This window comes from Epinephelus fuscoguttatus, linkage group LG8, assembly GCF_011397635.1.
Source record: "Epinephelus fuscoguttatus linkage group LG8, E.fuscoguttatus.final_Chr_v1".
NCBI lineage: Eukaryota > Metazoa > Chordata > Actinopteri > Perciformes > Serranidae > Epinephelus > Epinephelus fuscoguttatus.
In genome coordinates, this window is record NC_064759.1 from 32,730,627 (window position 1) to 32,748,558 (window position 17,932).

The 17,932-nt window shown below is 43.3% G+C and overlaps 1 protein-coding gene across 1 annotated transcript in view; it reads right to left on the minus strand.

Moving 5' to 3' along the window:
• The window catches only part of LOC125892764 (myelin basic protein-like), a 91,934-nt gene extending 77,919 nt beyond the window's left edge, over window positions 1-14,015 (minus strand). The window contains 1 exon segment of the mRNA XM_049582973.1: window positions 13,779-14,015. Coding sequence (XP_049438930.1) covers window positions 13,779-13,800 — 22 coding nt within the window. The 5' untranslated portion in view covers window positions 13,801-14,015.
• Between the last annotated feature and the right edge of the window lie 3,917 nt (window positions 14,016-17,932).

The window sequence follows — 17,932 nt, forward strand, 5'->3', positions numbered from 1 at the left end:
AATCTTCCAGTGAACTAAAAGAAAACTGACCTTTTAGAAGACTGGATAGAGTACCTCAATTGGTCATACTTAGGGGTGGGTGATAAGACCCTAAAATAATATCCCAATATTTCAGGGTATTTTTGCAATAACGATATTCTTGACAGTATGACAAATTATTATAAAAAAGAAAAAAATAATAAGAAAATAGAATTGCATGAGTGCGCGGTGCGAGAACAGCGGAAGAGATGCTGTGCTGCTGCCAGAGGAGCTGCTGAATGAGTTCCCTCTGAGCAGTAACACACTAAAAGAGTCTGAGAAGTCCGGGGCGGTTCATAAAACATTTACGACACCACAGTTTATTTCACACGACTAAAGCTCCTTCTCTTTTTCAAACTACTATGGAGTCTGTGATACTTTCGCTTTCAGCCATGTAGCAGTATGACGTCAATATGTCAACATGTCAAAATATAGTCAGTATCACAACATGAATATACAGAATTATAGCGGTTTTATTGTGGATATGATATGGCACACCCCAAACCGAAAGAATAAAGAACAGGGTTATCTGTGTGCAGTTATCTACATAAAAGTGGCTTTTTAGAGCACAACTCTGTATCACAACACACGTGTGAACACAGCTAATTCTCCACCATTACAGTAAGTGTTGTGACACCACTTACGGCTAGTGACTTTTATAAACGTCGAGGGCTTAGATTGGCTCTATAGATGAAGATTTGCATAAGTGACCTCACAACTTCCTTTTAAATGGTGTTTGTGAACAAAGAGAATGGGTTGAATCATATCTGAGTGTGCTGGTGGTTGAGCCATAACAGTCAAAGAAAGATCAAACAAGAAGCTACCAAAAAAAACCAATGAAAACTCCAGTTGATTAAACAAAGAGGACACAATCATAACGCCAGCAGCTGTGTGCATTCAGTTTAGCGTAAAAGCCGATAACCATTTTGTTGGTCATTGGGGGACGCAGGGATCCTGTGTGACTGAACGTGAGGCCTCGCAGCCAGTTTCACTCTGAGATGTTACACAATCGAAGCCGAGATCTTGCAAGGACTTGCAAGAAAAGACTGTTGCATAATAGAGTGTGAGAGAGGGACATGAAGAGAGGAGGGAGGGGAGGTGTGATGCAGGGCTGCCATTAGAATTCACCGGCAGTACTTTTTACATGTTAAAAAAAAAAAAAAAAATCCACACAATTATTTGCCTGGCCTTTACTTTTTCCTCACACATCGCCCTGTAATTTAGACAGAAATAGGAAAGTGGTGGAAAGTGTGCGGCGAGGGAAAAATTGCAATCACTCCTTCCCAGTTTAACTCATATAAGATGCTGTTAATTGCCAGGTGTGTCTGAGTGCATCTCTCCAAACATTTCTGTGTGCTTTTGAAATATACCATTATGGAAAAAGCTCTTATGATAGGGTGGCTACATACAGGCCAGCACCTGGAAGAATCTATTACCACTCAGCAGAGTCTGCAGTGCATAGCAGCAATTATCTATCTGAGCTGTCCATCACCAGAGGCTATTTCAAATACGCATCCTCATAATGTTTTTACATGGCTTCGACAGAGATAACAAACAAGCCCATTAAAAAAAACAGCATGTTGACATATACCTCCTGTTTTCTGTGACCATTTTCAGGTTTCAATTTCATACCTGGACAATGGAACTGAGATCCTCAAAAAATGCATGTTTTCCAGAGAGGATAACCACAGCTTTGACATTTGGTAGATAAAGAGAGATGTATGATGGCAGCATTGTCCACCACGCGGGCTACAGAAAAGCTAGAGGAATCAAACCCTCAATGAAAACCTTCTTGAGGCCGCCTGCTGCAAATCTGGTTCAGGTAATATTTCATTAACCGATAAAAAGGACAATCCTTCTTTCTTTCAATGAGATGGGTGGTAGAGCTATTCATTTCACTAACTGTAGGTCTGTGAAGTTGAAAGGGATATTACCTTGCTGCAACATAAATCTCCCTGTCAGAATCAGATGAGCTGTTTGTAATGCTTCCAAAAAAGGCAGAATGGATTACTCTACAACAACCAAGGAAATAAAACTCTTGGGAGCAATAAGGTTTGGAAACAATATCGTTCGGCACAATGAGGCTTGCTTTATAAACCTGCAGTAAGTGTGTTTGTGCTTTCATTTTTGGAGAAACAATTACGAACAAAGCCAAAACAATACCTCGCGAATAGATTTCCCAGGATTGCCATGTCTGAAGGATACTTCCTCAAAGTGAGGGTTGGCAAACATAAAAACTGACTTTTATGGGCCTGTGACTCACAGAAAAGATGGATTAGAGGAGCCAAGTAAACAATGTGGTGTTTTTTTGTTTTTTTTTTATTATTTGTTTCCGTGCAGCTTGTGAGTACATCAACATGTCAACCGCTACAAGAATTCAAGCCCAACTTTCCCACAAAGGCACAGATGGGGAAAAAAGGAATGTGAGAATATAAACCTCATGGTGGTGAGATTTGGTTCTGTTGGAATTTATGAGGTTTTCTGGTCAGTCGCTGAAGTGCTGAACACACAGAAGACGAAGCAGAAAAACAGTCAGTTATATCATATTATCACAGATGTAAACATCCTGTCTGGTGATCAACCCCACAGATGTAATGTTGTTTTATGAAGTTCAAATATAGGCCAGGGTCATGCAATTCACGGCAGTCGAAACAGCTTCTCTCTACATCTGTTACAGCAGCCAGCCTACAGCCGAATCACAATGTTTGTTTACAGTAACCTCCAGGTATACAACCTCTGCGACATGTACACAGAATTTAACAGCACTGAGCAAACAGGGGTGAGCAACAGCTGAGATATTAAAAGAAAATGGTTAAGTCGTGCTGCGTATGAGGGTAAGATGCTGAATAAAGATAGATGTGGTTTGTAAAAGACGCTAGCAAAGCAACACACTATATAAATAAGCACAGCTGAAACGTCAGATACGTTGGACCACCAGTGTCCAGCTATACACGGTGTATGTTTAATGCTACCCTGAGAGATGAAAATGACAACAATGACCAGGTATGAATCCATTCATACCTGGTATTGGCATGCATTACCATAAGTGGAGAGCCGAGACACACTGCCGTTGACACCTGTTTCTATCATGTGTCTCCAGCTCGCCACTTGTGTTCAGATGTCATTATAATTACATGCACACTCTCACTAGCATGCTCGTTAGTCATGTTAGCAGTTGTGTCAGTACATCTGGAGATGTGTTCTGGAGCAGAATTCAACAAGCCTCCTTCTTTAGGGCAAAGCAATGGACAGTCATGCAACACTTCATCCAACTTGTCTTAAAATAGGCAAGTTATAGCAAGTGAGCATGCTGTCACCAAAACAACCACCACCTCCTGCACTGATGACATATTCTTCGTTGGGAACACACTAGGGTGCATTAGCGTTTACACTACAGAAGATGTGTGGTCAAACCCATCCCAGACCACCTCGGCAAGTGGTTTGAGTGACTAGATCACAATGCTTCTTGGTGGTTGTTTACACTTGTGATCAGGGCAGTCAAAACACACGTTAATACCAGGTATAAATAGGCCATTAGTTTACTGATTTCACATTTCTCCACAGTTCAAATCAATTGCCAGTTGTTTTCTCGGAAATGATTGCTGTCATGACATTATGTTGATTCAGCACACTTATCAACAGTCCATATATTACACATTAATCACTGTGTGCATATTTGATTCAATAGGAAGCCTGCCCGGCGTAATGCTGCACAACATGCTGACAAACCCATTTCTCAATCTACCACTAAAGCTGGAAGTGGCTGGAACACACGTGCATCTGTCTGCTGTTGCCTGGTTCCTTTGTTTCGCTTTAAGTTTGCTGTTGTGCATGCTAGACAAGACAACAGCTTCTTTTAAAACCCTCTGGTTGCCCTCAATGACTGCACCCTGTTACACTCTACTGAGAGTCAATTACGTAATGAATACGGAGCGTGTGTATGGAGAGGGGAGGACACAAGAGAGAGTGATGAGATATGAAATATTGATAGTTACACACTGTCTATCACTGAAAGAACTCTACTCTTACAAAAAGATCTGAGGTCAAATGTCAACATCTGTCCCTGACATAGATGACTGCACGCTGCAGGAAGCCTGACTTCCTTTCTCTCTACTTCTCTTTCAGCCCCGACTGGTCCTTATCTGTGAGGTTGGCAGAGCAGCATATGTCATGCTTGAAAACAACGTAAAGGTGAAAGCGAGAGTAAGAGCAGTACTGGCATGTAAAGAGTTTGGAGGATGGTGTCTTTTTCCCCAGCCTTTCCAAAACCAAAAACACAAACGCAAAAGTGTGAGAAATGGACTAAACTGTGCACTAATCAGCTCTAACTGAACTTGTTATTGTTAACAATGTGTTTAAAGACATATCAAATGCCAAAACACCACAGTTTGCTCAAGTTCCCAAGATGGCAATTCATTTATTTTTGGGGCGAGATGACTGCAAGGTAAACATGAGAAATATGGTGTTCACGTTACAAACTAATTCATCAGGAATGTGCACTTGCATGTAAGTTACCGTCCAACGTCACACTGCAGCACAGTTAAGCCAGGTGCAACTTTTTTTACTGAACGACCCTGCGTTGTTTTGCCAGTGCCCCATATGTTGGCACCCCCTTGTATTGATGGACTGCTGTTAAGATCTGACAGCAACATCTGTCATACTCAGGTTAGAAATGAGACGCCTGCGGCTGACCCTTGTTTGATTCCAATATTTCAAAGAATTCTGAGTTTTATATCTGCCACCGTTATTTTGTGAGACAACAGAAAGCTTGGCATGTGTAGCAACAGTGACTAAGGAGGATGGGGTAGCTAACAGCTGATGACTTAACGTCTCAATTTTCTTTGAAGAAGGTGTTAAACAACACAGAGACAAAATAACCACCGAACTGACAAAACTGTGGTATTGAACTCCTCCCTGGTTATTTCAGTTTTAGAATGACCTTTGGTGGATTCACTTTCAGGGTTTTTCCTGGGTTTTTTCAAGACCAAGGTGGCAAAGGCCTGGCGGGGGCATCTTGACAGCTGTACTTTTTGATACCCCCCCCCCCTTAAATATGAAAGGAGGCCCCCACATGCTTGAGCTTTACACTGCTGACTTGTATCATCACAACAGACATGTCCTGTGATTTTCAGCCCTCTGTGGTTATATTTACCCTTTACAGCAGGCACATCCTGACAACTGAGAATATTACTGTCAGGTATTGTCCCCCCTCTATTAAATATGAAAGGAGACTGAAAATCACAGGACATGCCTGTTCTGATGATACAAGTCAGTGATCCTGAAATGTTTGTTTCTCCCTTGTTTCTCCTCTCCTCTAACATACACGCTTCCTTCGCCTTTCAAACGGGGCAGAGCTCCGATGGAAACAGTAGGAGAGACACAGCCCGAGAGGGAACCGGGATCTGATACAACACCGGGGGGAGAAGCAGGTCCGTGGAGCTGTGCACCGGACGAAAAAACAAGAGCGCCCCACCGTATGCGCGCCACTACGGCATCGCTTTGGGTTGTGAGCGTGCATGATGCGTGTCTACATTGAAAGTCATGGGTTTGTGCGCGCAAAAGACGCTACATCTGAACGCCCCCCATGCACACACACACGCTTTAACCAAGGCGGTGGCCAGAATCACCCAGGCGGCCCTTCTTTGTCTTAGATAGACAGGGAAAACCATGACCATGCAGATTACCCAACCATAGGAACGCCAAGCTGGTTGGCAAACCCTTTACTAACGGATAGAGCTTCAGCTTGACGTTCATCACACCATCACCACTCCTCCTAAATCAGTGGTACTAAACCTTTTTCATGTAAAGAACCCCTAAATTGATACACAGTAAGTCATGGACCACCATTTAAGATTTCCCTTCAAGGACTTACATTGGGCAAATTTTTGTAGTGAGTTTTATAGTGACAATAAATTATTCCACATCTTTCTGGGGACCCCCTGGAACTCCCTCAAGGACCCCTTGGGGTCCCTGGAACCCTGGTTGAGATCCGTCCTAGATAACAATGCCAGTCTGGTTTGAACTCATTGTGAATAAGCGAGTACAGTTGTGAAGTGGAGGGTACACGCAGGTAAACTGGGTTATACCCACCTTTTTGTTTACAGTATACACACCTATCAGTGAAAGAGCCACTGGAATATAAAGGAGAGTATACCCACTTCTTCCTCGGTACCGATCTACCTAGTGGTACACCCACCTCATCAACTACCATTTAGGCATGTGCCGGTATGAGATTTTGACGGCATGATAACCGTGGGCAAAAAACCACGGTAATCTGTATTACCGCAGTGATAATAATAATAATAATAATAAAACAGGTGTCATCCTATTTTTGTGCTCTACACTTTAATATTCGTTTGACCATTCATGAGCGACAGCACGTACCAGGCATCTCCTGTCAGTGCAACGCATCATCACACCAGTCGTGTGTAATATAGACCCGTTAAAAGTAACAGAGCCGTTTCTTAACTTCACGGTGGTGACTCCGCCCAGCAGCTTGTTGAGCTCCTCGTTGTTGCGGACAGCCAGCTGCCGGTGACGGGGGATGATACGGGTCTTCTTCTTGTCGCGGGCAGCGTTTCCAGCCAACTCCAGGATCTCAGCGGTCAGATACTCCAGCACAGCCGCCAGGTAGATGGGGGCGCTGGCACTGACACGCTCAGCATAGTTTCCTTTGCGCAGCAGCCTGTGAACATGGCCGACTGGGAACTGGAGCCCAGCACGGGAGGAGCGGGTCTTTGCCTTGGCTCTGGGGGTTCTTCTGATAGCCTAAATGGTCCCACGCAACCGACTTCGTCCTTTTCACCGGTGGGAAAAGTTCAGCTTCACCTCTTCCAGCCATGTTTGTTTTTTTGCACGTGAGTGGATTTACACTGATTACGGACATACTGACTGACTGACTGAGGCTGCCCCCGCAATAACTGTGCTGACCATAGGCGGCGCTATTAAGAGGTTAGGGGAAGCTTAGCTTCCCCAAAATTGTCACAGAAAAAAAATCCCCAAATAAAATCATGATTTTAATTTTATTTTTATGTTCCAAATTTTATTTTAGATGGGGTTAGAGAGACATTAAAACGCGCACTTTCATGGTATTATTATTATTAATATTTTTTAATAAATATATGAAAGATGGTATTTGATAGGCGCAGGCTATCTGCGTCATTCCGTACGTAGTCTGTGTAGCATAGAAGCTAACGGTTTCGCCTCGCTAGCTCACGGACAGCAGCATGAAGCAAGCAGCAGAAAAGCGACATTAGACATTTTTTTAATGTCAAAATAAAAAATGACCGTCTGGATCCCTCAAACGAGACCCCTCCGGACACCGGCCACCTCCCCCCCGACACCAGCCTCGGTCCAGACAGAGGCCGCCTCCCTCCCGACACCAGCCTCAGTCCAGACAGTGGCCGCCTCCCTCCCGACACCAGCCTCGGTCCAGACAGTGGCCACCTCCCTCCCGACACCAGCCACGGTCCAGACACCAGCCACCTCCCTCCAGACAGCTGCCTCGGTCTACACACCAGCCGCCTCGCTCCAGACACCGGCCGCCTCCCTCCCAACACCAGCCTCGGTCTAGACAGAGGCCGCCTCCCCGACACCAGCCTCGGTCCAGACAGCGGCCGCCTCCCTCCCGACACCAGTCTCGGTCCAGCCACCAGCCACCTCTCTGTAGACTCTGGCCGTCCTCCAGACACCTGTTGCCTGTCAGATTTGGGGAGTAAGGATATCGGTCCTGCACAGCCGATTTTACCAGAATATCCCAAAAGTGATTTTGGTAAACAGACTAGAGCTTTTAGCTCTGAATATTTCAAGACTTATTCATGGCTTGAGTATAGTAAGCAGGTTGATGCCATATTCTGTTTCCCATGCCGACAGTTTTTGTGCAGTGTTAGGGACCAGGCTTTTTCTGTAACTGGGATCAGGGACTGGAGAAATATCAAGAAAAAAATAGTGAAACACACGGAATCTGCTCAACACGAGCAAAGTATGGAAAAGTGGCAGAGCTATCAACAGTCCAGACGAAGCGGCTCTGTTGCTGCGCAAATGAGCACAGCTCACAAGAAAACCGTAAAAGAAAACCGGGAATATGCCACCTCCATTGCTGAAATTGTCTTGTTTCTGGGAAAGCAAGGGCTTGCATTTAGAGGAGATGATGAGAATGAGGCCTCAAGCAACCGTGGGAACTTTTTGGAAATGTGCAGCTTCCTTGCCAAGCGAGATGCGTCATTTTTTATGATGCAGCAGAAATCAGCTTCTCTCACAAGTCATGACACCCAAAACGAGTTCATACAAATAGCTTCTGAAATGGTGATGAAAGAAATCATCAAAGAGATAGAGGCGAATGGTTTTTTCCATTACACACACAATATGGAAATACAAGAGCATTAACTTGGATTTGTGGACTGCTCTGAGGGGACTGATGCAGAATCCCTACATGATCACATTAAAAAGTTCCTGGATGAACATGGAATTTCCAAACTTCCCGTGGTTGGGCAATGTTATGATGGTGCTGCCGTTATGGCTGGGAAAGTTAATGGGGTGCAACAGAGGATGCGGCAGGATCACCCCAACGCTATTTACATCCACTGTATGGCGCACAAGTTAAACCTGTTGTTAGTTGAAGCTTGCAAAGTCAACCGGGTGGCCTCTGTTTTTTTCTGTGTCATGGAAAGCCTATACACCTTTTTCGGCCAGCCTGGAACTCACCATGCCTTTCTACAGATGCAGAAACAGCTGGGAGTGAAAGCGGAGCTGTCTGCCCTGAGTGACACGCGATGGGCCTGCAGATGGCATAACGTGTCAGCTGTGAAAAACTCTTTCAAATCCATAATGGCCACCCTTGCCGAGTTTTCTGTGCCCCCATACCGCAGATTTACAGAGGCTTCAGGTTTGCTTCACAGCGTGGGAAAACTGGAATTCTGTGTGTGTTTGATTGTGTTCTCCCATGCACTACGCATCATCCATGTCGCATCTCAGGCCCTTCAGAAAACAGACACAACACTTGCTCAAGCTTCCAGTGTTCTGCAGGCCAGCATCCAAGGGCTTCAGGAAATGAGAAAAAACTGGGAGGAGATGTGGAGGGAGATACTCACTTTTTGTGAGTCTGGTGACATTTCTGTCACACAGCAGGAGCCCCGACACAAGCGTCCTACACGAATGACAGCCACGTTAACTTCTGCACTTGTGGGAAGCACGCTGGGGCAAAGGGAGCTGGATACCGCCATATCAGAGAGCCCCAAGGACAAATGGGCTAAACATCTCTTCTGTCCTGTCATTGACACACTTGTTGGAGCCTGTAACAAACGCTTCTCAGAGGAAGCAATGCAAATTGCAAAAAGTGTAGACGCTGTGTTGAAGTGTGATGCTGATGGAGCTGCCGGACTGATAAAGCAATATTCTTCAACCCTCTCCATCAATGCTGATCTTGCCCATGCCGAAATGGTCATGGTGAAAACGAGTTTGCGTGATGCCCTCTGGAAAATCTCAGAGCCACTGCCTTGACTGGATTTTACCCAAACTTCACAAAAGTGCTTAAATTGGCACTGTCTCTTCCTGTTGGGACTGCGACGTGTGAGCGTGCATTCTCAGCGATGCGCCGGGTCCGCAACTGGATGAGGACAACTATGGCCCAGCAGAGACTGTTATCTCTTTCGCTTCTCTACATCGAGAGTGACATAACTAAGAGGATTAAGCCTGAGGAAATTGTTGACAAATACAACACAAAGGCCCCGTGGCGACTGTAAGAAAATTAATTGATTACTAATTAATAATTACTTCTGGGCTGCAACAGCAAAATGAGTAGAGAATTAATGGAATTATTCTGCCACAACATCTCAGTTCGATGAACATCAGTAATACTATAGGCCTATGTATCTGCCTGTGGTTAAAGGTTGTTTTTTTTTTTTGTTTTGTTTTTTCTCCTGTCCCGTAGCTTCCCCATATATCCTGCCCTAGCGCCGCCTATGGTGCTGACTGCAGCGGCTGCACATGCATGATTTCAGAGTGTGTGCCAGTTAAAATGTACGACTGGCCCGGAGTTATTTCTGAGTTTTGAGTTCCTGAAGTTCCCATTTATGAAACGTAGCGTAGGTTACACCGTCAGCCTTTACCGTCGGAATGGAAAATGGACAGTTAGTGACACCGTGACATTCTTTTACCGTGGTAAACCGTGACACCGGTAACCGGCACATGCCTACTACCACTACACCACTGAGTGAGTACAGCTGTATATGGGATAAGGCTAGAGGAGCTTCACGGGACAACTGCCAATATTTGGAAGGTTCCTGTGTAGCCAGCAGATGTCAAGACAAAGACTACTTGCATGCACCAGCCATTTTGGCTCATCTCTATAAACATATGAAAGCTAAATCATCATCAGATGATAGCCGATGGGTTCCGAGATTGCATTACAGACACGATTTGTTATATAACACTCATGTGATTGGTCAGTACTACTTGGACTACAAATGGAATACAAAAGGACATCAGAATGCTTTTAATACCAAAACCTTGTCCCTTTACCTACAGACTCTGCATTCATTTGCAATTTTTTTTTATAGAGACTAGACACAAAATATCCAAATAAAGGACAAAAACACAAAGCTCTGGCACCAAAATCATTCCACGTTTCTGTACACTGTCAGAATGACTTGACAAAGATTCACTGGAATCACATCTGCAGTTTTCGGCAGATCACGTCACCCAACCTTAGGAATGTCATGCTGCTTGGCAAACTCTTGACTGAAGATAAAGCCTTGCATTGATGCTCATCACTGCTGTTATCCCATAATCATGATCATCACCACTCCTCCTAGATGAGAATGCCAGTCTGGTTTGAGCTCAGCACTATGAATAAGTCAGGACAGTTGCATGTGGGACCAGGCTAGAAAAGAAGTCACAGTTGTGTCAGTTCAGTAACCAGTCAGCTGTGAGTGTCACACTGAACTACGGCAGCTCCACCACCAACACAATGTTTGCCTGTGGGCTCCAACTGCCTGTCTGCAACACCAGGGCTGCTGCTTTCTTACTGTTACTTCCTGCTTTCTTGACATTAGATAAGTGTGCTTTCCATTCAAGTCTTGCACACACACTCCAATGTTGTATGGTGGAGGGTGGTTGGGGGTGTACAGACAAATATGCAGCTGTTATTCTCCACATTTTTAAAAGGCACATATGGCTCTGAGGGAATATTAAACTCCAGCGGATAAACAATAATCCCAGGGGTAGCTATTGCTTTGTTAATTCAAGCATATAGTTGTTTTACTTTATGCATGGGCACCTCCCGTTATTCCCTAGGGTGTCCTAGTGATATAGGCTTGTGCCTGAAGCATAAGCTCAGTGCTCCTCAAAGGAGTTAACCACCACCACCTGGGGTTTGCCATCTAATAATCCAAGCAACAACCTCTTGACTTGGATCTGGAGGCAAAGCATTCGGTTTTACCATCTGCTGAGATCCCTGTGAGGGAGGAGACACTCCTGGCTGTGACGCCATTGCAGATGACAGTGTACCACCCTGAGCTGTATGGCAACACCACGCCTCGGGCAAAACTAACAAAACTATTGCGTTGTCGCAGAGGGGGTGTTCATATAGCAGGTAATGTGACTCAACCTGTCTGCCAAGAACAGGCGCTGACAGGAGGGGAAGTGTGAGAAGAGAGGAAGTTTGTGAGTCTGTGAGGACGGAAGTTGACTAACCTCAATGTATCACCTGCAAAACACAGATATGGCATGCAGTCACACGCACATTTAGTGAGCAAGATGGAAAACTTCACTTAGCGTGGAAAGACCGGAGCACCCAACTTTTCACCTTGCTTTCTGCAAAGCTACACTCACAGTACAGCCGGCCGGTATAAGCTCATCTTGTACATAAATACAAAGGAATGCAGAGTGACACACGTGACGGCTGAGCAAACCTCCTGGCATTTTTCTCTCTTGGCTGAGCTGGGGCAAATCCAGTGAAATGCAAAGGAATGCAATCCCGCGGCCTTCCCGACTCAGGTAGCGGCAGGCAAACCGAGGCTTTTCCTCCAACTGTGTGGAGGTTATGCCACAACTGCTGGCATCCTGCTATGCATCAAAACAAGCTTTTTCTGTCTTGTTAGTAATCCTTGACATGCCTCAAATCTATTAGATCATCCCAAAGAAGTTTCTATCACTACACCACCAATCTGTGTCAAAAGTAAATCATGTTATCTGCTGTGTGTGACCCAGACAGTGTCATTTTTTCATGGTCCACCTGATATGATGAATTGAGAATAAGATTCCTCAGTGGTTCAGCTAACATGATCTGCCTTTTGTTCCGTCTTTATCAACTAAAGGAGGATATAAAAGGTGAGGATTAACCCTACATTTAGTTTGTATCAAATGAAGCCAGAGGTTACCTTGCTGAGTGTTCCCTGTCTAGAGGACATCCAGGGCTGCAGGCTTTAATAAATCAGTGCAACTCAGACGTAAGCAGCCACTCATGTGTGAGTACTTTATTTATAGACCGTGCATAGCAGTGACAGTAAACGAGCATGTCACCGCTTTGAGACCCACACTCTCTCTTTTTCTGACATTAAACTAGCAGACTGTGTGTAAAAATGACAGCCATATGCTGCTGTTACATCTTGGCAGTTCTCCCCTTCAGCAGACCAACAGTGCAGCGCTCAACAGTTGTTCTGTTCAGTTAGGCAAATAGAGCCGTATGGTTCCTGTTACAGGCCTTCACTGTCTGTGTCGAGTAACAAGTGGAGCTTGCTGCTGACAAGTCCTCGCTTGGGATGCGGAATGATGTAATACTTCATTTCCACTGGGATTCACAGTGTATATTCTCTGCCCCTATAAGCCTGCACACCAGTCTGTCCACTGGTCAAGACAAAAAAACAAATACAATGTATTAAAACCACTGACACTGACATTCTTCCTTTACACTGCCTTCAAGTAGGAGCAAAACTCCATTTAAAATCTTTCAGTTTAAAGAAGACACAGTTTGGTGCAAAAGTCCCTGCCTCATGTAACGTGATTTATACTTCACACAAATCGTTATGACCATCTGATTAATTCGGCATATATTTGATCCACTTACCAATATGCGCATTTGATTAACTTTAAACAAAATATCTCGTTTCCCACTGGTTCAACGGCCCACTGCTACCAAAACACACCGGGGGTTTCCGGTAGCAAACAGAGTGGAGCTGTTACAAAAGTCTGAATTTTATTGGGTTAAAATCCTGCTTTGGTTGCGGTATGTACGCCGAATTGAAGGGAACTATCTAACGATTGATACCAGGCCTTGAATGTCACTCAACACAGCGTGTTATATTGCTACAAAAGAAATAAGTTTTAAATTGCGTTAACTGTTAACTGTGATTGGCTCAACGAGAGAGAGAAGGCAACAGGGAGGGTGGTGGTTGGTAGAGGTGGTGGTGGGGAGCGACACTGTCAAAGCACATGACAAAGCAGTGACACTGTCTGGTGGCAGTGATGCTTATTAAACAACACTTACTATGAACGGTCACACCGAGTTACGCAGACTTGGACGAGCAAGAAAATGACATACCGAGCATATTTTCCCTGCAGCTTTCGAAACGGCTGTTACGCACTGTAAACAAGTCGACGTGGATGACATGTTTACTATCGTTACACCGCGTAACCCGCGGTCGAAAAAAAAAGCACAACAAGCTATAGTATCCAGCGCATGTGTGTAACGTTGCAGTCTGTACACGGGCTTTGTCGCCTTGTATTTGTTTTTGTAAATGTTACCAGGTTGACTGTGCACATACCCGTCTCCTGTGTAAAATGCATCCACAGCTGAGCCTTGTACTGGATGTAACCAACTGTCAGTCTTCTCTCAACAGTGGTCGACGGTGGTCGTCATCAACATCAACAATAACGCCTTTTTCCCCTTTATGGTTCGCCGCTGCTGTGATCACCAGCGTGTCTCCGTTAAAAAAAAAAAAGAAAAAGAAAAAAAAACGTGTCTCGGTGCTTCCTGATTTAGGTACAGTGGTGATGATGTTGTTTGTAAGGGGTGGGGCGGAATGCCGCTTTAGTCCGCCAAGAAATGTGGGCTAAAAAGCACGTTGGTGCACGTCTGTGCATGATTAGTAGCTCGTGCTTCATGGCAGGGAGGGTTAAATAAACGCGCCAAACAAAGTCGTGATTTGGAGATAAGACCTCGAGTAGTCCACAGATCATGAGTCAAAGAGCTGCAGGGTTTGCTCACTCAGGGACAGCAACCTGAAGACATTGTATGTACCGCAACACACACTTTGTGTTTACTGTTGGCAGCTGCACCCTGAGCCTACCTGCAGCCAGCAGGTGATGTCAGTGCCTTGCTCAGGGGCACTGTTGTTGAGTAAGAGGTGGGGGGCATTTACTGCGGACATTTTTCAGGCAGTGCAGGAGTAAAATCCATCCTGCTGGCCACTTTGAATAATTCATAAAACTTCCATTATAAGAAATAGGCTAATATGCATAAAACTGTTCAGGTCCAGTGTATAGGATTTAGGGATATTCATGCTGAAATGGAATTAAATTAAAAAAAAATCATGTTTTCTTTAGTGTATAATACCTGAAAATGGGAACTGTAGATTTTACGTTAAATATCTTCAGTTACCTTGAGTTAAGATTTTCCTTTAAGTCCTTGTTAAAATTTTCTCAAAATAAAATTGGTTGCACAAAACACCCTTAAGTCTTCTCCTTAAGGTTTCCTTAAAATAGGTACTACAGTATTCACGTTTTTCCTCCTTGTCTTGGTCTTACACATAAGGAATCCCTAGATAATTGCACAAATCACCTTAGCAAACTGAAGGTCTTAACTTAACCACAATATTATTTATGGTGATAAATGAGAAAAACTAACACACCCCACAGGAACTCAATGGATAAGCTTTTGATTTTGCACTACAGCTTTGACTGAATTAATTTTCATCGCAGTTTCTTCCTATAATCGTTCTCTGTTTTCTGGTATTCTGGGATCAAATTTACTTTGTAGTGTTTGCTTTCTATGATTGAATTCCTCCAGAAGTATAATCTTTTCCTCCTCTGACCAATATGGTTTTCTTGTCTTCTCGTCTTCTGCCATTTTTCCATTATCTCATTATAAGCCAACTTCGTCTCCATGGAAACCTTTACTGCTGTAAGATCTCGTTCAATGCAGTAAATGAGTAAATGTTTATCTTTTCAGAGATTCTGTGCAACTGTGTAAGACCCTCAGCTAAGAAATGAATAAAGAATGATGACATTTTCTTTGAATTCTCCCTCAAAGTTAAGACTAGGTCCTTGAAAAAAAAGCTATTCACAAAGTGTCTTAGCCCTTAAAAGAGCTCCTAAGGTGAAAAACTGTTAAAAGTAGAGAGGATGACTTTTAAGAGGCTTAAGAGTTTCTTAATCAGAGGAGAAAATGGTGGAAACACAAAGATGTCAAAGGAACATTCTTTAAACACTGGATGACAGTAAGTACATGAAATGCTACAGATAAGATAGTGCAGGAATAATATATGTGGTTGATCTCATCAGGGATACGCTCACATTTCCCACCTAATGCTTTAATGCCAGAAATAAAAGGATCACAACACTGAGATATTTGGAAAACTGGAAAAAAGCAACAGTGCAGCAGTGATGACTTGAGTCTGTCTAAACCTTCCACCAGCAGAGTGATCACATTAACAATGACAACACTTTCGCAGTCAGCAGTTCATTTCATTTCCACTGGGTGTTCACACCTTACAGGCTCACAAAAGGGTGTGTCTCTGACAACTAATCACACCTGTTAAAAGAATGCATCATGCTTAGCAATGGGGTCGACCACACCCCCTCACTAAGGTTAAAGTGTCTGTTCCTGCCTTTCTCAGAATTGCTAGGAGCTCGCTGAGAGTATTCTCAGAATGTTTGTGAATACGGCCCCTGGTGCGTTTGTTTTAGAGAGGAAGAGACCTCTACAGATAAAATCCTCCTACACAAAAACACTAATAGAATTCTAACCAGGATAAGTTTCAGCTCATTGCAATCTGCAATCCTCTCCACTAGATGTCACTAAATCCCCCTAAATCATACACACTTCTCCTTTAAGTGACATTTCGACAGCTCTGACTCTTGGGTGCATTTTCAGACAGACCACTGTTGGCTGCAACTGAAAAAAATGTCTTGAGTACTTGTTTCCCTTTTTGCAACTTACGGTTCCGTTCCTTCCTTATGTGAAACATGTCCACACATAATACCAGGGGTGTAAATATAGACAGTGCAAGCAGCGCAGTTGCATTGGGGCCCATGGAAAGGGGGGGTGGCGGGGCTGGAGAGAGTTGGGAGAAGAGTGGGCCCTTCAGAATGATTCAGATTGCCTCCACAAAAACACAACTGTAGTTGTCAGTAGTAATCTATAGCAAAATTATTTCTTTTCTAATTCTACATAAACTATAAAAACACTACTCAATTAAATCAGTCATTTCTTATTTTCTTTTGTACTAGTATTAGTAAATACATTTACTGAACTCTGTGATTGAAAACCACCTGAAAAGATATGAGAAAATAAGGGTAATGCATTCATGGATAGTTTACTAAACAGGCCTACTGGGGACATGCATATGCCACGTGGCCCAAGGCATCAGGGGTCCCCTATGGGCCTCTCTGTTAGAGGTGACATGTCTTGTGGTAAAGTCAGTTATTATGATATAACATGAGCAAATTTGCTGCATATAGAGTGCTTCACTTTTGATGTATGACGTAGGGCTTACATTTTGCAGACATTTCTTCTTAACTTTTACTTAACATTTTGAAATCAGGACTTTTACTTGTAATGGAGTAGAATGGATCTGAATACTTTTTTTTATAGCACTGCACCTGATGCAACTCACAGTTTAAATGAAAAGAAAAAACTGCAAAAGTTTTACAACAGAACTCTTCATTTTGAGGTGATTCTGCTGCTGTCTTCAAATGAACATCAACTGGAACAAATATTGAATTAAGAAAAGATGGTTTTAAAAAATGTATTTGTCCTTGAGGCAAAAGCTCATATTTTTTTTTATTTGAGCGGAATGATTTGGCTGATGATAATGTCAGCAAATAGCCCATCACACAAAGTGTTTTTAGTAGGAATGCACTGCAGTCCAATAAGAGGAACTTTTTTTTACACTTTAAATTAAAATACCACAGGCTTTATACTGATTTTTTCCTTTTCCTTTTCTTTGTTGTCCCCCAGAAACATGTCCCCAAGTGATATTAATTGAAAATAATTTCTGCACCTTCCTCTCATAACGAAAGTGCCTCAGTGCTCAGTTTTTACTTTTACCACCTCAAGGTCCTTATAGTTTTATCCTCTCAGGACACCAAAGCAAAACTGCTAAAACTGTCATCACTTTTAAAGTGAAGTCAAACAGAGAGCAGATCTCAGAGATGAACCTTCAGGATGACCTTACTTCCCCTTCAAAATAAAGTGTGTTTTTTTCCCTTAACTCTGATTCTATGGAGATCAATGCAGACCAAAATCAAATCCCACAACCCAACATAAATACTGCTCAACACTTGTACTTCCTATGTAAAGCCTATGACGTTGATGGGAGAAGATTTGACTCATCTGTAAGGTAGGCTACTGTCATTTCCATATTAATGATGTTAGTGATGCTGTTGGAGGGAGGTTGCAGTACTTTATGCTTTATCCTTTAAAAGTTCATGGCTAAATTTACATTTTGTATTTAATTGTATTTCATTTTACTTTGCTATGATTACATTTTGGGTATTTTTCAGAACAGTTTTTTCTCCTTCCATCATATCAAAATAAATTAGTTATACACAAGTACTGTTATTAAAAAAAGTCTGTCATGCAAAACACAACCGAAGCATCATTAAGAGCCAAACCATTAGGTGATGAGCACTGACCTCCTTAGCACATTTTGACACCTCTGTTCCTCATTACAGTGGAAGTGGACTTTACATACAA